Source organism: Condylostylus longicornis, unplaced genomic scaffold, assembly GCF_029603195.1.
Source record: "Condylostylus longicornis isolate FDR11 unplaced genomic scaffold, ASM2960319v2 ptg000814l, whole genome shotgun sequence".
Lineage (NCBI taxonomy): Eukaryota > Metazoa > Arthropoda > Insecta > Diptera > Dolichopodidae > Condylostylus > Condylostylus longicornis.
This window is the reverse complement of record NW_026578758.1, coordinates 171,189-194,223: the sequence shown is the minus strand read 5'-3', so window position 1 is coordinate 194,223 and position 23,035 is coordinate 171,189. Positions and strand designations below refer to the sequence as shown.

The window sequence follows — 23,035 nt, the reverse complement described above, 5'->3', positions numbered from 1 at the left end:
TGTTTTTTTTTTATTGTGTTCAAAACTTTTTTTTATTGTTTCTAGTAATTGAATTGGAACCGTATTAAGTACATAAGGCGACCTTTAATAATAAACATGACAAATTTACTTAAAGTTTCTGTTAAAAAAAAGTTTTAAATTCTCAAATAGAACGGAAAAATGTTCATTAAATTTGTTTTTTGTCCTGTTATTTATGCAATTTCCTTACAAGCTTAAAAAATCTCTGCATTATTTTACGAGTAACAATCAGAAAGTTGTTAAGAAGGAAATAATATTTTATTTTACTTTTATAGGACAAAAATTTCTTTGTTAGTATACAAATTTATTTTTCTTAATTTTCCTGTCCTCTGTTATATTCAAGTTTTGTTTAATTAGTAACAATTAATGTAATACAATGCATGACATAGCATTGCGTTACAAATGCTTGAACTTGGGGGCATTTTTAAAGATTGAACGCATTGAATGTGCTTAATTTATGAATTGAATCTATTGAATTCGCTTTCTATTCTAATTGCTCAATATAAATTCATCTTCATTTTGTCATCCGTTATAAATACCTTTTTCAATGGACATCTTGATTAATAGAGAAAAAAAATTAGCATTGTTTAAAAAAATAAACTTGCTGAAATTTTAACCTTATTAAATAATTTCCTTATTTAATTTTTTATATAACAACTTCTTTAATATTTTCAACAAAATTAAAAAAAAAAAAAAACGCTTTAAAAGTTTTACTATTAAACTAAAATATTTTCTTAAATTAATTTACTGTTATCCACTTAAATGAATTGAAGAGAGGATTATATGATGTAATTCACCAATTTACAAGAGAGCAATATTTATAAAATATGTACGTATACACAATTATCGCAATCACCATAAGGAAAACAGTAAATATATAAATAAAAAATTTATTACAACAATACAGTAATTAACTTTTATATATTATTGATGACTTTTATGTATTAAATTGGTCAAAGTAGTAAATTAGAGTTTCTGTGTAATGCGAATTACATGATTTTTTTTTTTTATTTTTAGCACTTTTTGAACAAAATTGAAAAAAATAAATGCTTATCATGTATAATTTTCCGTAAGTTCACAAATTTGATTCAATTTTTAATTTTATTTGAAGCGTTTTCAAATTTTTGCAGCTAGGATAGTTGCAAATCAATGGCTTGAGAAGGATTTCTCCGATATCAGTACAATATTGACATTCAATTGACGAATGTTTTAACATCAACATTTGGACGTCAAGCAGATATTTTTTCACAAATTATATCCGATTGCTGTATTTGGTTGAAGGTGATTATTGAAGACACAATATGTCAAATAAATATAAATTATTAGTTCTAAAGTTGTCAGTTTTTATGAGTTATTCGCTGAAGATAAAAGTGCAGCTCACACTAGTGTTGTTTTAAGGCATCATACAAAATTAGGCCACATATACTCATGTACTCGTATATAATAAAAAGAGGTGGATGTGAAATTTCTTGAAAAAATGTAATTGGAAATGTAAATTGAATTAAAAACGTTCAATTAAGATTTGAAGAAAACCCAAAATGGATTTAAAATATGTAATTCAGGATATACAAAATTTATAAAAATTAAATTACGAGAACAAAATAAATTTCAAAAATTTTATTATTTCGAGAAACAAATTATTTGAGCTTAACATTTTAAATTCTATTTTATTGAATACATTAATATGTTATACATAATGTATATATATATATATATATATAACGTATATATACCAATGTATCCAATATGATTGTATTAAATAAAAATAGCAATAATGGAAAATCTTCTTATAAATATTTTTTAGCCAACCAACAAATGCACTTCATTTAATTATTATAATTTTTTATTTTTGGGATGAAAAGTCCAAAAACGCATTGGTACAATATGCTATATATATATATATATATGTACGTGCCTATGCATGCACACAAATATTTATAGCTTTATTCTCCTGAGTCCTGACTAAGAATTTAATATCACAATATTAATACTAATAATTATTTTATATATACATATATATATATATAAATGTACATGTAATTACAAACATATATTATGAGTATAACGGATACAAAATATTTTATATACATAAATAAACATAATTATTTTGAACTTATTTAAAGTTTAGTTCCATTAAATTTTATTTTACTAACACAATACAACTATAAAGAACACAAAAAAAAAGAAGTTTATAGCATTAAAAAGGGATCACTACGGTGCTTTTTCACTGTTTTTAGATTTTTTTTATTATACCCTGCACTTCGTGAAGGGTATATTAACTTTGGTATGGAGTTTGTAACTACTTGAAGGAGTCATCTGCGGTATGGACATATATATATATTCTTGCTCAGCGTAAAATTCTGAGTCGATTTAGACATGTCCGTCTGTCCGTCCGTCCGTCCGTCCGTCCGTCCGTCCGTCCGTCCGTCCGTCCGTCCGTCCGTCCGTCCGTCCGATCGCACGATAACTCAAAAACGCATAATGCAATCGACATCAAACTTTCACAAGTTTTTTCTTTTGTACCAAGGACGAGCCCTATTGTTATTGGACTAATTCGGACAACGGGTTCGGGTAGCTGCCATACAACTCAAAGAGTTTATTTTAAATATTTCAAAAACTAATAAAGGTATAAATATAAAATTTTGTATACATGTGTCCAATTATATTCTACACATGCTCTAAAAATTATAATGGGGTAGCTGCACCGGTTCGGGTGGCTGCCATACAACTCCAACAGCAAATTTTTTATATTCGGCAAAATAATAAAGTCAGATCCATGAAACTTGGCAGTCATGTGTCCAATTATAGGTCAAATATATTTCTGAAGTTTTAGAGGAATCGCTTGACAGGTTCGGGTACCTGACATACAACTCCAGAAGCAAATTTTAAATATTTAGGAAAATAATAAAGTCAGATTCATGAAACTTGGCAATCATGTGTCCAATTATGGCTCAAATAAATTTCTGAAGTTTTGGTGGAATTGCTCGACAGGTTCGAGTAGCTCCCATACAAGTCTAAAAGCTTATTTTAAATATTTGGAAAAATAATAAAGTCAAATTCATAAGACTTGGCAGTCGTGTGTCCAATTATAGGTCAGACATATTTCTAAAGTTTTGGTGCGATTGCTTGACAGGTTCGAGTAGCTCCCATGCAAGTCTAAAAGCTTAATCTTAATATTTGGAAAAATAATAAAGTCAGATTCATGAAACTTGGCAGTTGTGTGTCCGATTATAGATCAAATATATTTGTGAAGTTTTGATGGAATTGCTTGACAGGTTCGGGTACTTGCCATACAACTCCAAAAGCTTATTTTACATATTTGGAAAAATAATAAAGTCAGATTCATGAAACTTGGCAGTTGTATGTCGAGTTATAGGTCACATATATTTCTGAAGTTTTGGTGGAATTGCTTAACAGATTCGAGTAGATCCCATACAAGTTTAAAAGCTTATTCTTAATATTTGAAAAAATAATAAAGTCAGATTCATGAAACTTGGCAGTTGTGTGTCCGATTATAGATCTGATATATTTGTGAAGTTTTGGTGGAATTGCTTGGCAGGTTCAGGTACTTACCATACAACTCCAAAAGCTAATTTTAAATATTTGGAAAAATTATAAGGTCAGATTCATGAAACTTGGCAGTCGGATGTCCAATTATGGGTCAGACACGTCCGTGAAGTTTCTATAGAATGATTTTAGAGGTTCAAGTAATTGCTACACAATAACGAAAGGTGCAGGGTATAATTCAATCGGTTTATACCGACTGAAACGTTTTTACTTGTTTTTATTTTATTTTTAAATTTACCAACGTCATTGTCGTGCTCATCGCAATAATCATTATATTGCATTCATACATCGAACATAATATGTTAAAAAGAAATGCACAATGGAAGCATCATTTATTAGATAAAAATCCTTATCAAGGATGAAATTGCAGTTTATATATACGAGTATATAAACATTAACTACATAGATAATGTGGCTAATACAATGTGGCTGTACAAATACATTTTCCATAAATTGATATACGTATATATGTATGTACATACAATTAAGTAGATCTGTTCTATATAATTCATTGTACCATAACGCGTTTTATTTCCCTTGGAGGAAACATACATTACAAATTATTTGAAAGAAAAGAAAAGAAGAAAAAACAAAACAAATTGCAACAAAATATTTATGATTCTTTCTAATATAATTTATTCTGTCAACTCTAGGATATTATAATGCGCTTATAATATTTAATTTAATATTTGAAATAATTATGAAAATTATCTGGTGACAGATAAGCTTTAAGCAGTAGTTTAAAAATTATTTAATTATTTTTGTATTTAATTGTATTTTATATATTTTGTTAATTCATAAAAATATTTTCAAATTCTGTCATATTCCGTCTATCTTTAGTAAAAATTGCAAACCACACGACATGGGATCATACTTGATTCCTAATGTTCGGGAGAATAGAAAAATTTCTATGATTTGTAATCAGACAAAGCCTCATGTCACACAGTGTTTAAATATGCAATTTTCATCAAACTCAGATAAAACCTTAGGTTTTATCTTGTATAATGTACCTAAAATTTGCTAATAGATCGGACAATTTTTACAAAATTTGAGAAAAAAAAGCATTCTGGAACACTCATAAAAATTTTGACTTAAAAGTTCGAATAATTTAAAAGTTGAGACATTAAGTTCAAATTGCAATAATATGGTGGCTTCATAGAGATTTTAAGTTCATAATGAAATCACAATAGTAAGCTTTAATTTTTGAATACATATTTGTATTTTGAAAACAATACATTATATATACATAAAAAAATAAGGAGAGAATAATAGAATAAATCATGCAGTTAATTTGTTCTTTATATTATATAAACAGTATAGAAATATAAGTTGGTACAAATATCCTTTTTCAAGCTTCTTCAAACTCTTATTCTCATTTGGAAAAAAAAAATAAAAATCTTAAATTAAAATCTTAAAGCAATCGAAATAAATTGTATTTGATTTCAAAATTAGAAAATATCATATGTCAAGTGAAATTGTTCTTCAACTTTGTGATATTTATTTAAAGAAAAAAAGAAATGAAAAATTGAATAAAAAATTTATAAATAAATGTACAATATTACTGATACTAATAGCACTTCTTCTGAAAACATAAAAAAAATCTATTCGGACATTATATTCTGGTTTCGATGGTCGGCTTAATTAATTATAAGATTATCGAATTAATAAATTATTTTAATTTGAAAGTTAATTTACATATGACATACTCAACTACTAATTTAATTATTAAATTAATTATGCAATAAGCTTATCTTAAAATTCGAAAAATGAAATTTGTATTTTCGAAAAAATCTTTATGTGTATATTCGAATATTGTATATAACACCAAAATATATGAATATAGCTGCAAATGTGCATCAAATGTTAAAGTTTTTCCATTAAATTTATTATAAAAAAATTATATAAGCTTATATATGTACCTTATATATACTTTGTGTACATTTATAACTAAAAACTATATACGTAAAGTAAAAACAATATAAAGATAAAAAATATCAAATTCATGTTAAGTTAATATGTTATTATTTTACTGTTCAATTTTCAAAAGGATTTGTTCAAGGATAACCATAAATACAATGATAAGTCAAAATAGTTCAATATAATATGCAATTATACAATATTATATATATTTTCTTATTGTGCACAAATAGTTACAGATGCATATATAAAATATAAAAGAAAAATATTGCATTATAAAATATTTAATGTTATACTTTTATCTTCATACTAATATATTAAGTATCTATTGTACATTATGCACAATATTCTATGGAAAAGTTGTCCATATGAAACAAAAAAATAAAATGCAATCTATATAAGAATGAGTCAACTGAATTTTTGGTTTACATTACGAGTATATTTGAAAATTTTTTCTTATCAATAAATTTAATTCATCTTATATACAAAAAAAAAAGTAAAAAACAAAAAATGATGGTTTATAAAGAGAAAATTAATTGACTGATTTGTTGGTTTGAAAGCAGTATTACGTATATATATCTATATATATGAATAATATTAAATATCATGTCCATAATACCCAGAAAAGGATATGGAAAAACGGAAATAAAAGTAAAATCCTACCAGCATTTTTAAGTTTAAGATATAAAAGAATAAATAATAATGATAAAAATTAAATGAAAATTCACCTTATATATGCAATGCACATTTACACATACTGCGATTGTGAATATTGCAAAAAATACATAATATTTATGTACGGTGTTGGAAAATGGAAAAGTGGAAAAGTTATTAAAAAGTGGAACATAATAATTCTTATAACGATTTTAAATTCATTATTATTATATTTTTGTGTTTATTTAACAAAGAGGAGAACTACATATAAAATCAAAGTAAAAGAATATTTAAAAAAAAAATATTTTTATTGGACATTTTATTTTCATTAAAGTTTTGGATTATGTTTCTTAAAAAAAAATTTTTTTTTCTCTCTTTCTCTTTTCATAAATTTTATTATAAATTTATACATATTATGTCAACATTTAAGAAAATTGCTTTCAATTAATTTTAATTACTTTTCTGTAGAAAAAAAAATTTAATAAAATTGAAAAAAAAAAAAAAAAGAAAAATTATTGAAATATGAAAAGATTTAAAGAAACAACAAAAGAAAAACTTTATATGAAATTCTTTAATAATTTGTTTTTAAAGTTCTTTGTAAGCATGCACATATACGTATGTATGTGGTCATGTAAATGTATGTTGTATATACACATATATTTATCATTAAAAAATATTAACAATTTATTGATGAATTTGCCATAAATTCTTAATGGTTATATGTGTAGATTTTTGAAAAACTAATAATAATTCAATAAGATCGAGATGTAAATTAAGTTTAACAAGATAAAATAGCCTTAAAGAACATGAATATGATATTATATGAACAACTCTAATGAAAATTTTAAAATATTCCTTCAAAATTTTTAAGAAAATATTGTATCATTCTTGGGCTTTACTCCAAGATAACTATTTTATTTAACATAATAACAAAAGATGCCTTTTAAAATTTGACAGCTGTCGGATCATTAGTTTGTGAGTTATCGTATCGAGAGTGACGCTACTTTTGTTACTTTTGAAAACCATGGAAAGTCAAGAGTTTCGTGTGTTAATGAAACATTATTTTTTGATGAAAAAAAGTGTCGTTGAATGCAAGAAATGGCTTGATGAGTGTTATCCGGACTCTGTCCCGGGCGAAGCAACCATTCGCAAGTGGTTTGCTAAATTTCGTACCGGTCATATGTCAACCGAAGACGACGCACGCAGTGGACGCCCAAAAGAGGCAGTTACGGACGAAAAAGTGAAAAAAATCCACAAAATAATTTTGGGAGACCGCAAAATACGGTTGATCGACATAGCCGACTACTATATAGCGTTACTGGAGCGTTTGAAGGCCGAAATCGCCAAGAAACGGCCACAAATGAAGAAGAAAAAAATCTTGTTTCACCAGGACAACGCGCCGTGCCACAAGTCCATGAAAACGATGTCGAAATTGCATGAATTGGGCTTCGATTTGCTCCCCTATCCACCGTATTCTCCGGACCTTGCCCCAAGCGACTTTTTCCTCTTCTCGAACCTTGAGAGAATGCTCGCTGGAAAAAAATTTCACACCAACAAAGAAATCATCGCCGAAACTGAAGCCTATTTTGAGGACAAGCCGAAGGATTACTGCCGCAAGGGTATCGAAAAACTTGAAGACCGTTATAATCGCTGTATCGCTCTTGAAGGCAACTATGTTGAATAATAAAAGCGAAATTTGTCAAAAAAAAATATTTTTTCATTGAAACGATACGGACTTTTCAGCCCACCTGTTACATAATTTAAACATTTAAATTTTGAGCTTTTAAATTTTTTAAATTCTTTATTTAAAATAGTAAAGATGTTAACACTTTTATTTAATATCTTCTATTTCGGAATTTGGTGCGCGATGTAGTTATTTAACTTTGGACCTTTAGTAGTGATATATTTGATCTTAAATTTAAGTGATTTTCTTTTATAAATTTTGTGTTGCAAATCTATAGTAAAAATTGAAATGTACTTTGTTACCAAATATATTATCGAAATACTTAATTTAAGCTTAAAAAAGGCTCGTTTCGAAAATTAAAGATTTTTTTGTAACTTTTGCATTGAGACCAGTACAAATTATAATAAAGGTTATTATATTATTATTAACAACCCATGTTAAAATATTTTTATATAACATTCGAAAGTTTTTGCGGTATACACACATACGAGTATATACGAGAATAACGCACAAATTCCATTTAAAATAAATTTCTATTTAATTATATTTAAGGAAAAAATAAATATTACCCCGTTTAGTAGAACGATTGTCAAATTTTCTAAGAATTTACATTATATTTTTAATGTATCAAATTATCAAATTATATGAAAATAAAGCAAGTTATTGTTAAATTGGAAAATTTATTACATATACATATATATATTTTATTTTTTTTGGAACACACTATGCACATTGTTTTTCGAATCCCTCGGATAAAATTTGTTTCATTTCACGTGAAATTGCCAAATCGATTATATCAAAATTTATTTACAATATATACATGTGTATATTCATGTGTATTGTATACATAATCGTATACTATTGAACAATTGTGATATTTTTTTTTAAATAAAAGTCTTATTTTTGAAACTTATTTAAGATTCCATTATGCATTAATAAATAATATCAAAGGATTTTATATATAGAGCGAAATAACAAATTCAAATCAAAACTCAAGTTTATTGTAAAAATTCTACATAAAAAATCTGTTTTCATTTATTTTAAAAATATAATATAAGGTTATTATGCTTTATATTATAAATATTATATTGATTGATAATATAAAATTATTTTTATATTGAATAAATTGTTGGTTGTAAATGAAATTATGCAATCTGAAAGAACACAATGCAATAAAATTCAATAATAAAAAATAATTTTTTATTATACATGTACATACCAAAAATGTAAAATGTATATATATATTGTTTTAAGTAAAAAAAAAATTAGCAAAAATGTGTTTATTAGTTCCACCCTCTCCGTCTCTCCATCTCTCCGTGTTACTGTAGTTTCTTAAAGAAATTAACCCTCCTGCCTTGTTTTTTCAATTTTATCACTTCTCGAAATTCGTAAATTTTGAATTTTTACCGTATTAATTTCCGAAACTGCAAGCTTTTCCAAATTTTTACAAAGTTAAAAAAAAGACGGCAATATTAACTCACTTACTTAACCATTGAATTCGATAGTTAACTTATATTAACGCTTCTTGATTTTTTTTTTTGCTCATCCTAAATTTATGCAATTAAATGATATATTTTGTTTCATTTAAATAGTGTAGTAGATTATTTTTAAAAATAGTATATTCTCTTATTTAAGAGAGAAATGTGCTACTTTACAAACCATTAGATTGGTCCATCTTTCAATTGCCCATAAATGTATACAAAAAAAAATTTAAAATTAAATTATCATGGTATTTTTTTCAATGAATTTTTAACTTTCGTTTTTTCTTTTTTATGAAATATGTAATTATTATATTTATAAAAATTCATCAATTTTGTAAAGGGCAATGATATTAATAATATTATGGTAATTAATATTGAGTTATTATGATTTTTTGTTTAAGTTTTAAATTATTGTAAAACAATTATTATAAATGTATAACTACATATATAACATACATTTTTACCTTTGATATAAGGGTGATTTGACCTATGGGCACTTAACTACTGCTTTAAAATAAATTGATTAATGTTACATACATATGTATATGATTTTAAATTGAATTGAATTATGCATGTACATTAACATAAATATAATGTTTGATAATATTTTTAATGTAAAAGTTTTTTAATTATATATTGTTCTTATACATCATAAATATGTATTTGTAATTTTATAAATAATGTATAAGTGTTGTATTATATTTAAATATTAATTTACAACTTTTTTCTATAAGTTTTTAAAATTTTAAAATAATATCCTGATATTTGAATTGAATTTTTTTTTTTACTTTTATACAGACTTTTACATATTATACAGGCTCTATACATTTGTACAGAGAAATATGTACAGAATATTTCGAGCTAGATTGAAAAGTTTCAAAAAAAAAACATTTAAAAAATTTGTTAGTTATTTAAAAAAATAGCAAAAATTGCAAACAATTTCATTCATTCCATATGAAAAACTAAAAAACTTGTAAAATTTTCAAAACACTTAAGAAAATAATATTCTCAAATATATGTATACTCGTATATGTATATTTAAAATATTCAAAACATTATAAAAGAATTAAAATTTTTCTAAAAATTATTTGAAAATTTTTATATTTCTTAAAGCGAAATTAGGAATTATTTTTAATTAAAATATGCAAAATAATTTCAAATAAAAATGCAAATTAATTTCGTATTCCAAATTTTAATTTCGTTTTTATAATTTTTAGTACTTACGAGTACATCAAATAAAGAACATTATGCGTAGCTCTATACGTACACATATTCTATTTCTGTTATTTATTATATTATCCTAAAATTTATTTCAAATATATTTTTATTTATAATTTTTTTGTTTTTTTTTGTTTCTATGAAAAAAAACCATCATTACGCCTATTAGAATAATTATCTTAAATTTATCCGTAGAGAATAATAAAATAAGAATTAAAAAACAACAAATTTTTTATATATTCATAGATTAAATACGTATATGTAGATCCTTGAACAAGTCTAGATAATTTAAATATATACATACACACAAACCTAATTTTAAGTGTTCTAACTATACATAATATGTTTTCTATACTATTTTTGGATAGATTATAAAAAAAATTTATGTAAATAAGTGAAAATTTTATTCAAATTCCTACAAACATATGCATATTTATATTTTTTATTTATGTATATATATATATACGTACATACAACCAAAAATTTGACATTAAACAAAGATTTTTAACACTTATTAATTTTTCTTATACATACCTACATATATACCTTTTATTTAATATAAACCTTAAAATATTCGTTTGAACATATTTTACACAATTGGTACATAATATATAAATATACCGAATTTTAAAGTTTTAACTAATTTTCCCAAAAAAATATGTATATGTACATATATATGTTATATATAATGAAATTTAACTTGACTGAAATAATTATTTCTGCTCTAATTATAATGTTCCGCGTTTTATTTATGTGTGAATAAAATAGAAATAAAAATTTCTGATTCGGTCTGTTTATTCCTATATATACATAGCTACATATAGCAAAATAATCTATAAAACATTAAATTTAAATTACGTAAAATTAAAAAAAATATTTAAAACTCGTATCCAAAAAATTCACATAATTGTAATTACATATATCTATGTATTTACATGCTTAAAAAATACGCCTAAAAGTAGACAATTCTTCTAAAATTTCCTATTCCAACAGCTTTATCTTTAAACAATAATTTTTAGTACACAAAAAGCTGTTAATTGTTGTTTGATTCTATTTGTATAGACTATACTGTATCAATTTTCAAGTGAGTATTCCAGTCCCTTATAAGTATTCTAAATTGGATCAAATAATTAAAATAATATTGCCCACTTTATTTATAAATTATGACGCATATTTCTACATAATTTAATTCAAATTTTTTTTGGCAAAATTATTAAATAATTTATAATCAATTCTTTTAATTTTATTCAATAAACGCTAAGCAACATCATCTCAAAATATAGTGGTGTTCTCCTATAGTAATATAAATAAACAATTATAAACATAAAAATCTCTAAACTAAAATTTATTAAAATGTGACAGTTAATGTTAGTATGTTAGTTCTCTGTTGTATCCTTGAAACATGGTTAAATGCAGTATAATACTTTTCACGCTGATTCTTTATAAAATTCTTGTATTATTGTAATATGTATGCAAGCAATCATTTTATTTACGTTCTAAGTTTGCTAAAATCTTATAAGAAGATTAGATAAAATATCACAAAAATTTATAAATTATTTTTGTAAAGAAATATTCTTTTATATAAATAAAAATTTAAAATCCAAATATTAGTTTAAACCTGCATAATACGAGTATGTATGTGTACATTTAAAATATTCAAACTTCATTAATTAATTTGGTAATGAATATGTTCGCGAGTATGTAGACGTATTTATGCATTTGAATATTTCAAAAATTTTCGCACTTTCACAAATATAACGTTATCGCGTTGTAATATAACAACATAAGAGATTTAAAATGTTCTCAGAATTTTATAAAACCGAATTGTGTCTATATATACATATAAATTTGATAAAACATTGTATGAAAATGTAATGTACTCATTACTTACGGTTGTGAACACAACAGATTTTAAATAGTTAAAATATACATATATTTTCATACATATATTTTCGTACAATATATATATAATGTACGGTTTTATTGCAATTTAAATTTTTATAAAATAATAAACGTTTTATTTTTCTCCTAATAATTACATGTGCAAATATGCAAGTATATTGTGTTGAAATTTTCCAGTAGCAGATAATTTATACTTTTATCAGTTTATAAGAAAATTCATAAAGTTTAATATGTTTGCCGATAAATATATACAATCGTATATATAAGACTATTCATTCAATCTATACAATATGTATATATATATATGAACAATAATTTAAATTCTATTAAAATTGTGTTTAACCAACCAAAATTAAGTTCTTGAACATTTCTTGTTCATAAACCAAAGGTAATAAATTATTGAGTCTTATATAAAGTTGTGGTTTATAACACATAAATATAAGTAAGTATGTATAAGTATTTACACATATAGACAAATAATACCAACATATGCATATAAATAGTTTTTAGGATATTGTATATATATAATATGTATATATATTTTATTTCACCTCATGCGGTATACTTTTTCACCCACAAAAAAATTGTAATTCTTATATTTTTTTTAATTTCAAAAATTTTACACGTTCATTTTTATGCACTGGAAGGTTTCGCACAAACATTTTTAACAGAGTAAAATATAACAAGTGAAAAAGTGATTTGAAATGTAGAAGTTGTGATTTTTGAAAGTAATTTTATTTTGAAATAAAAAAATTATCATTTTTTTGTTCGAAAACAAAAATTTCGTGTATTTTGCAAAATAATTCAAACAGTTCTTTAATATTTTAATTTAAATCAATTAATAAATGTGGATGGGCCGCGATTTTCAGGTTCAGAAAGCCATTTATACCCACTCCTATTGTATTTGATCCTTTCTTTGTAAAAATATAAAGACCATCATAAATTTTTGTAAAATCTATTTTAATATCGTAAAATAATTTTTTCTGAAATGAGGAATTTTTAGCAAATTTCCTCATTTCAGCAAGGATTACACAGACGTATGAAACATGTTGATAATAAAATATAGGTAAGTAAAATATACTCCAAATATATAGCATAACTTTTACGACTTTTAAATATTTCTATACAGAATAAATTTTTTTAGTGCGGTTATAACCTATTTCATTTGTATGCTACTACTACACAATGTGCAAAAAATATAATAAAGGATTTCGGTTGCACCTGCAGTTGTAAAAAAACAGCATTTCCGAAATTGAAAAAGGTTTACTTTTATTTCATTTTTATTTTTTTTTTATACCATAAACGAGATACTCTATTAGATATTATTTTGAATGCAGGTCAAAATTTTTTTATTTTTTTTTTCAATACCTATTTAACTATAAATCTACGTTTGCATATTATGCAATAATATTCTGTCACTCACAATAAAGGATTCTTATTTGACAATCTTCATTTTTCTATTGTACTAAATTATTTTTTTGTGCTTTATCATGATTCAAAGTTATTATTGGGTAAAAAGTTGTTTTCAATAAGTGTTATATATTTGGTATTCTAATTTTAACGCGCAGCGTCTTAAATTTTATAATCCTTTTTGGAATAAAAAACGTCTGTTACCAACTAAATGGGATAAGTATAATATTTAATGTGTATCAAATATGTAAATTGTGTCACAAAATTTTAAGCAAGAAAATGAGAAAATTATCTCAGGAGGAAATGTACGCAACACAATATAAAATTGTTTTTCGAATTATGAGCATTTTGTAGAGTATAGTGTTATGTAAAATAAATATTTTTATTTTTTTTTTTAAATTAATATTTCCCTCGACTCTTGATCATGTCAGCATAAAATTTCAACACGGCCATCCCATAGTTAACCGAAATAATCTTTTACTTTAAAAATTCCTTTTCTATAGAAAGATAGTTATCTACTTTTTTTTTTGCGACAATTGTTAAGATTGAAGAAAAGAATAAAAATTTGTCATTTTTTATACCTAAACTAAATATATGTATGTATATTTAAAGGCAAAATAAATAAATAAAAATTGCGCTCATATTCAAAAAAAAAATTAAAGTTAACTGAACTAAAAATGCTGAAAAATTACATAAGTGAAAATACTCGTACATACACACAGGTAATAAACGAATGACAAATCAAACTTTAAACACAAAAACAGTAGAATAACATTTTCGTTAAAAAATATAATAATATTTTTAAATTGAATAAAAATTTACTTTCATATTATGTTAAAGTAAGTATTTTCAGAAAGTATTTTAAGAAAGCATAATTAAACATGCCCACGGTTAAGTTCAAAGACATCATACAACGAAATATTAAAAAATAGTACAATTCTTCTTTAATAATATTGTTAGCTTATATTATACATATATTATATACATATGTAGACATACGAAAATAAAATTAAAAAAAAATAATCATTATGTGTAATCACTTTTTGAATAAAAGTAAGTTGTTCTACAAACATATTATGCTATAGTACGTTTAATAATTAAATTAACGGTTAAAATTAAACCAAAAAGGTACTATTTTGCACAAACGATTATGTGTACGTCTAGTTTTGTTTGATTAATATTAATCATTTAATTCAAGAGTCAAATTGAAACTATTGTCTTGTTAAAAAATAATAACGCAAAATTAAATTTAACAATTGAAATTAAAAAATTTCAGTAAATATTATTATATATATGCATATTTAAACCTTTGACAACACTGGTATTAATTTTTGATACTTTGACAGCCTTATACTCGCTCGTTTGAAATATCGCGCCTAGTAAATATTTTTGAACTTTGAATACAAATCTGAACAAAAATAAGTGATACATTGAATTAAAATTTTTATAATAATATTAATATTTATATAATAACCAGTAATAAATATAAGATAATGACAGGATAATATTATTATATAATTTATAAATAGTATTATATATTTTTTAAAAATAATATTATTATTTTTATTTCGTTCCGTATTATAACAACAAATTCATGAACGCGTTTTACGCTCCGTTTCGTAATTGTGTTGTAGTATTGCAGTTTTTTTTCATTGTCACTGTCAAAACAAATTTGACGTTGACAAAATATGTTTGATCGGCTGTCGTATTTCGCATGTTAGTAATATACAAAACATTAATATTTTTTTAGATATTTATTCTGGTCAGATTTTAATAGTTTGTATAGTCCGAAATGGGTATTCTTGAGAAAATTGCTGAAATAGAAAAGGAAATCGCTCGTACTCAAAAAAATAAAGGTAATTCCGAATTGAGGTTATTATTAGTAGAAAAGTATTTTTTACATACATTTTATTTTAGCTACTGAATACCATTTAGGATTATTGAAAGCTAAATTAGCAAAATATAGATCACAGTTGTTGGAGCCTGCAAAGAAAGGAGAAAAGGGCGAAGGGTTTGACGTTTTAAAAAGTGGAGATGCTCGGGTTGCTCTTATAGGATTTCCGTCAGTAGGAAAATCTACGTTACTTTCAACACTTACAAAAACTCAATCTGAAGCAGCCAATTACGAATTCACTACCTTAACATGCATTCCTGGAGTAATTGAATATAAAGGAGCTAATATACAGTTACTCGACTTACCTGGAATCATTGAAGGAGCTGCGCAAGTAAAAAAGAAGTATGAAATCAATAAAATGAAAATGAATCCATTGTGTTTTATTTTAGGGCAAAGGAAGAGGTCGGCAAGTCATTGCTGTAGCTAGAACTGCTGATCTAGTAATAATGATGTTAGATGCAACTAAACCTAATGTACATCGAGATTTATTAGAAGCTGAATTAGAGTCCGTTGGAATACGATTAAACAAACGAAAACCTAATATTTATTACAAGGTTAAAAAAGGTGGAGGAATTAGTTTTAATTCAACTTGCACGTTAACAAAATGCAGTGAAAAAATGGTCCAAATGATTTTGCATTCATATAAGATTTTTAATGCCGAAGTTCTTTTCCGTGAAGACTGTAGCACAGACGAATTTATCGATGTAATTAGTGCCAATCGTGTTTATCTCCCTTGTTTATATGTATACAATAAAATTGATCAAATATCAATGGAGGAAGTAGACCGATTAGCAAGACAGTCTCATAGTGTCGTTGTCAGCTGTAATATGAACTTAAATCTTGATTATTTACTAGAAACTATATGGGAATATTTACAACTTATTCGAGTTTATACTAAAAAGCCTGGAGCACCGCCTGATTTTGATGATGGTTTAATTTTAAGAAAAGTATATATAGTTTACGTATAAATTGTCAATCTTTATATTAATGTTTAAACTTGTAGGGTGTTACAGTAGAGCATGTTTGTCACGCGATTCATAGAAACCTAGCAGCCCAATTTAAATATGCCTTGGTTTGGGGAACTTCGACAAAATATTCTCCTCAGCGTGTTGGAATCGCTCATATAATGGCGGACGAAGACGTTATTCAAATTGTTAAAAAATAAAAATGAACTAGATTAATTTAACTAATTACTCAGTGTGACAGAGTTTCTAATAAATTAATATCTTTTTTTATTCATGTAAGTACCTACGTCATAATTATTAGTTTGCTATTGCAAATTTATTCAATATATTGAAATATTCCCAAGAAAAAAAAAGTTAAGTTAATAAAGAACAGTTGGAACATATTTGTAAAATTTGTTTTTTCTTTATATGAGAAAGAGAATACACATAGTAACAATTCCAAGCTAATAGAATTTTTATTGTTCGTTCAAATATTTTTTTATAGCTTGATACATAAGTTCACTATTTTAATATTAAATTATCATCAATTATATGTATATATTTATTAAATTATAATAATGTAGTTTTCAATATAAAAATAATATATCAATGATATATAATGTATATGTATATTACATTTTTATATACATATATACATGCATACATAACATATAGGTAGGTTTATTTTTTTGAATGGCTTTTTTACGATAAAAAATAATCTTATTAATTTTTATAAAAAAAAAGATGAAGAAAATAAAAATGGATCTGCCACTAGTATTTTCATATCTTACAATAAATTTATATTACACATTTTATTAATATATAATTACAATATGGATTATTGAAATTGATAATTTAACATCCTACTTATTTGAAAGCTGGTACCCATATAACTTAGAAACTAGATTGTAAAAAATAAAGTTGATTAATTATAAAACTAAAATTAACAACACAATTTTTTAGTAAGAAAATTTTTGGTGTGTCATTGGCAATATTTATAAATTCATTTTCAGTCAATATTAATTTTTGTAAAATCCATTTTCATAATTTCCCATGAATTGTGTCCATTTTTGTTGATCGGCTTTCTCTAATTTTGAACATATCTCGCCAGGCTGTAGATTATGACAACTGCATGCTATTGATATTTTTATAACAACAACCTGAGATTCATAACGTGGTATACCTGGTTGTATATTTTCAGTACCTAATCGAGATTTTAAGCATTGCTCAAGAACTTGTTTTTGAATTTGCTGTAAATCTGCATTGGATATTGCTACATGAAATTAAAAAATGTAATATTTGACAAAATATCATGCCGTTGTTTTGCAATATATCTGATATAATAATAATTTCACTTACTGTTATATGAGCTCATTTTTTCTTCAATACAGTTAATATCTTCCTGCAGTAGTAATGGGGGATAAGTTTCTGATTCACGCACATTGATCACGAACGCATAATCAATAGTGGAATTGGATGACTTGTCTAAAGAATCGACTAGAACACCCGTAGAAGATATCGAAGCCAAAAAGAGATCACTTTCTTCTTTGAATGTACCCATAACAGATGGTTCCGTTTCTTGTTCTAAATTTTGTCGTCTTTGCCTTAAGCTATATTCATATTTATGAGATTCTTTTAATGCTTCCTCTTCTTCTTTTTCTAATTCTATGTCCCAAAGGTTCACTGGTTCATCATTGTTACTATTAGATTTTTCTGGTAAAGGCGAAGTTGATTTTTCATCGCTTGTGATATTTAAACTCTCCCTATTGATTGAAGTAGGGATCTTATCGTACGAAGTTATTTCACTTCTAACATCACGATTACCCGGATATTTACTTCTTAAACGAATAGGTCGTTCATTTAATTGCGGGGGTATTGGTTGCTGTTGCTCAATATCATTATATAAAATTTCAGGATATTCATCTTGAGTACGCGATTGTGGATCTCCATCATATTCCTTCTGCAATAAAAATTAGAAATTGTTACGTGAACATTTAAATTTAAAAGCGTTTTAACTTACAAATCCATTTCTTTCCGGTATATTGTATGACGCTGGGTATATAAAAGGTTTTGCATTTTCGAAATTAGAGCTGTCTTCGTCATCAACAGGAGCTAATTCATCTGCTATAATTGATTTTGGAGGATATAGCGGTTTCCTATACCGTTCTCTTAGTTTTTCTTGTTGTTCAATTATAGGATTTACGCTATTTTCTGGACCGTTTTCCTTATAAACTTTTTTTTGACCTTTATGTGGCAAACTATTTGCTAATTCGCTTTCTGTTTTCAAATATTCTTTGGCAAGTAATTTTTTTAACATTTTTGGGTGCTTTAAGGGTGAAACTGTATTTTGCTTAACCTTATGTAATTCAGTTTTATTCAACTTAACGTCAATGTCATCTAAAAATTAAGAGTTTAAACATTAAAAGAAAAGAACTAAATTTATAACTAACCTGAACTAAATATTACAGCACCCGGCGGTTCAATATGTCTCGTAATGGCATACAGTTTTAAAACGGTTGTAGTATTATATCTTAAAAGACATGTGTCAGCTCTGGCTTGCAATATTACATCGCTTTCCGGTATAAATTCATACGAATCTTTCACATTTAATTTTCCGCGACATTGTACTTGCCAATGTAAAAAAAAATCTCCACCGGATGTTTGAGATATTGAGACACCACCTAATAAGCTATTTGGGCCACCGGAATCCAACATCATCGCACCCATTATTGGTTGACCATCTATGCCATTTAAAATTGTTGTTTGTGAATAGTAATAAACCGGAAATCCTGGCCCCGTATTATATTTAATCATGAAATCTGTAACGTTATCATGATTAAAATGACCTGGCACAATTGCGCTGACACTTTCACTCCCCGGAAAAGTGTAATTCCATATCATAGAAAAATTTCGGCCATCAAATGCGAAAATTGTTGAATTAAATGAGGCTACAATTATATCACTTATTTGATCGCCTGTTACATCTGTAATTACAGCTGGTGTCATAAAGCCAGAAAAATCTGTTTGATAAATTGGAGTGAATTCTTTTTCACTTCGGTATTCCATTAAATTGTATAATCTAATAGTGTAAATTCCTCCTGGGCTATTTTGTCCACCAGTAATAATTAAAAGTAATTCAGTACCGTCTTGTTGAACTAATGTTTGTATCGGTACAAAAACTTCTTCTTTAAAAGGCGTTGGTATACTTCTAATTACTTTTCCAGATCTTCCTGAAATTAATTTTATATGCCCAGACTTAGATGTTTTACGTTCCTCAAGGTGAACAGCCAATATTTCTTGAATGTCATCACCATCTAAATCTCTAACTAAATTGATTGTATAAAGGTCAATAATTATTGGCGAATTTGTTTCAATATCTAACTCTCGAAGATTCCAAATTATTTCGCCGTTTCGGCCATTTATTGCAACGACAACCTAAAATTAAATATTAAATATAAGAACCGTTAATTAAAATAATGTAATATTATTAACCCCCCCTCTGCCTGCTGCGATACAGTCATTATAACCATCATGGTCTATATCGACTGAACATAAAATTGAAAATATATTAGCGGCAAGCCATCTTTGCCATATTAAATCTCCATTTTTTCCATTTAAGGCAGTAACGCCTCCTTCACATGATACTTCTTCATCTTGGCGTGCAGATGTACATTTCTTTAAAGGAATATTTTCATAAATGATACTATCATCTGTAAAATATAGAACGTATGTAAAATATGTTTGAATTCAATTATAAAAAAATTAATTACATATATCACATTTTTAAATTTTAAGATACATATGTATATGCTTAAATGAATTTTAAAAGTTTCCAAAATTTATCTTACCAATACCAAATCCAAAAACAATATCATCTATTTGATCACCATTTAAATCAACCTTTCGTACAGGACTTTCGCTAATCATCCTTGGAAAAATTTTCATCCAAACTCTTTGTACAGCTATATGGGTACATGGTACAAATTCTGGGCCTATAACACCGAAACCATCAGTTTCGAAATTTTCACTTTTATAACTTAAAGAAGCTGAATCTTTTTTTAACCAAACTTTAAGTTTTTGTAGTGGAATAGGAAACATTGTCAATATTAATGCTGCCAAAAATATTAATACACTTAATATTGTAACTGCAGCCAAACCATAACAAAATGGTTCACAGCATTTCCAACAACGTCGACGATTCTTTTTCATTATTGGTATTTGATTAGATGATTTGCCATTAGTTTTACTACTACGTTTCGGAGCCATTAATGGTCTTTTTAAGCCATTTTCATCGCTTATCTAAAAAAAAAAATAAATAAATTTTCCTTAGATTGTTTCCATAGATACACATGTACATATATTAATTTTAATGAATACTATACATTATTTTAAATTCTTATTTCAATTGAAAACTGTATTCACATATAAAAACTACACAGACACTATATACACACCCTTATACATAAGTGTACATAAGTATGTGTTTTTTTTTTCTAACAATAACGCTTTGTTTTTTCTCACCTTTCCTGTTCGACCATCACGTATAAAAACTTCATCTTCTATATCTGACGTTTCTTCATCTATGCTATCTGCTCTAATAGCTACCCTCTCCGAGGGGGCATATGGTCGCATTTTTATCATTATTTTTTTTTAAATACTATCTAAATTTTTTGTTTCTTTTGTTTCCCAAATTGAAATTTTTTTTTTATATATTACATATTCATGTAAAAATGTAATATGATACGTCGTCCCCAATTCGTAAATATTTTTTGATTTTTATCCTAATTTGTACTTAAAAATATATTTACAGCTTATCGGAAACAATTGAGATATTTTTATTGTGTAAAATCGAAAAACAAGAAAATTACACAAATTTTTTCTAAATTCTTTAGATTTATTTTTTTAAGGCTGCTCAAATTCTTAAAATTAAAACTGGATACTTTAATTAAATATATATATGTATATATTTCATATATTTATAGTAAATACATTGAAGCTCATTTATTTTGTTAAAATAAATATTTAAATTTTATTATAATTTTTTTTTAAATAAATTTTTTCTTCCACATTGATTAAACAAACTTTTAGTTTACTTGGCAAAATGAAAACTTTTTAAACTTTTTATGAAAATATTGATTTTCCTTTTCTCCTTGCTGAATTGCTGATTTGCAATGGCGTTGAAGCATGCGTGATTTGAATTAAACAAAAAAAAAAGGATTTAATATTTACATTTTGATAAAAACACGTGGTTCATTGCAACTGTTTTTGTTTATGTTTACATTTAATTTGTTACTGTTTTTCATATTGAATTTTGAGGTTATGTTTTTGAAAAGGAGAACAAAATTTTTTGTTATGAGAGAATATTGTTGAATATATCAGCTTGTTGCTTTAACATTTTACTGTAAATTATAAAAAAAAAATTATTTCATTTTATTGTTTTTGTCAGCACATTTTTGTGATAACAGTATATTTATGTTTTGGTTATGTACATAGGTACCGTTAGTATATATGCTTATTATAAATAATAAGAGAGTAAATTTTTTGTTAATCAATTGGAATTTTAATATTTATAAAAGTTAATTTGAGACTCCTTTATAAGCATACATGTACATACGTTTTTATACGAGAAATTGTTGAATTTTTATAAAAACTGTATTTTTTTTTTAATTACTATAATATTGTGTAATATTTATAGTTACATATTATGTACAAACATATTTAAATAATAGTACATATTAAGAATTATTTAAATGTCTATTATTAGGAAGTGTTATACGTTTCAAATGTAATACATTTTATGTATACTCCTAAAACGAACATAAGCATTGTACGCATCTAAAAGGAGTACCATATTATTGGCAAGAAACTTGCAAGGTAATAATATTATGAAAATATGAATTGAAAATTAAATATAGAAATTTATATACAATTCAAACTAAAATTTGGAATTGTTATAAATTTTGCCATTGGCGAGTGTATAAAATATTCTTATACAATTTAATTAATTATTTTCATACAGATTATGTTTTTAATTATTAAATATTTAAGAATATTAATATTTAAAAAGTGCATTTATGTTCTTACTGTTATACAATAGCAAAATAATACTGTTATACTATAGCAATTGAAATCTCCAATTTATTTATAAAAAAAATTGTAAATTTGATCAATTAGATTTCAAGAAAAAGAGTTTGTATTTAACGATTTTAGTGACGTTTCCTTAAAAAAGCTCCTTATTTCTTTCCCATATTATTCTTAGAAATAAAAATCAATATTATACGATCTTGAATTTTTTAATCTAAGAATATATGTATTTCACATAATCCTTCATCTTTTTTAAAATGCA

General features: G+C 25.3%; 2 protein-coding genes across 2 annotated transcripts; one reads left to right on the top strand and one right to left on the bottom strand.

The window, feature by feature from the left end:
• Nucleotides 1-15,533: 15,533 nt before the first annotated feature.
• Nucleotides 15,534-17,093, top strand: LOC129618330 (developmentally-regulated GTP-binding protein 2). The gene is made up of 4 exons (XM_055533098.1): nucleotides 15,534-15,707; nucleotides 15,769-16,076; nucleotides 16,135-16,692; nucleotides 16,749-17,093. Exons 1-4 carry the CDS (start codon nucleotides 15,644-15,646, stop codon nucleotides 16,908-16,910), a joined length of 1,092 nt encoding a protein of 363 aa, XP_055389073.1. The 5' UTR covers nucleotides 15,534-15,643; the 3' UTR covers nucleotides 16,911-17,093.
• A 252-nt stretch (nucleotides 17,094-17,345) lies between these two features.
• On the bottom strand, nucleotides 17,346-21,626 carry LOC129618328 (uncharacterized). Its single transcript, XM_055533095.1, has 7 exons — nucleotides 21,211-21,626; nucleotides 20,538-20,988; nucleotides 20,182-20,399; nucleotides 19,140-20,124; nucleotides 18,710-19,086; nucleotides 18,049-18,649; nucleotides 17,346-17,962 (listed from the first exon to the last, which is right to left on the bottom strand). Exons 1-7 carry the CDS (start codon nucleotides 21,328-21,330, stop codon nucleotides 17,709-17,711), a joined length of 3,006 nt encoding a protein of 1,001 aa, XP_055389070.1. The 5' UTR covers nucleotides 21,331-21,626; the 3' UTR covers nucleotides 17,346-17,708.
• Nucleotides 21,627-23,035: the final 1,409 nt, after the last annotated feature.

Bases quoted from the DNA above. Each gene is read 5' to 3' on its own strand.
- LOC129618330 (XM_055533098.1), top strand. From the start codon at position 15,644: ATGGGTATTCTTGAGAAAATTGCTGAAATAGAAAAGGAAATCGCTCGT. The intron at 16,077-16,134 runs GTAAAAAAGAAG...GTTTTATTTTAG, and splicing joins TCATTGAAGGAGCTGCGCAA to GGCAAAGGAAGAGGTCGGCA. The intron at 16,693-16,748 runs GTATATATAGTT...TTAAACTTGTAG, and splicing joins ATGGTTTAATTTTAAGAAAA to GGTGTTACAGTAGAGCATGT.
- LOC129618328 (XM_055533095.1), bottom strand. From the start codon at position 21,330: ATGATAAAAATGCGACCATATGCCCCCTCGGAGAGGGTAGCTATTAGA. The intron at 20,989-21,210 runs GTGAGAAAAAAC...TTTTTTTTTTAG, and splicing joins GTGATGGTCGAACAGGAAAG to ATAAGCGATGAAAATGGCTT. The intron at 19,087-19,139 runs GTTAGTTATAAA...CTTAATTTTTAG, and splicing joins TGCTGTAATATTTAGTTCAG to ATGACATTGACGTTAAGTTG.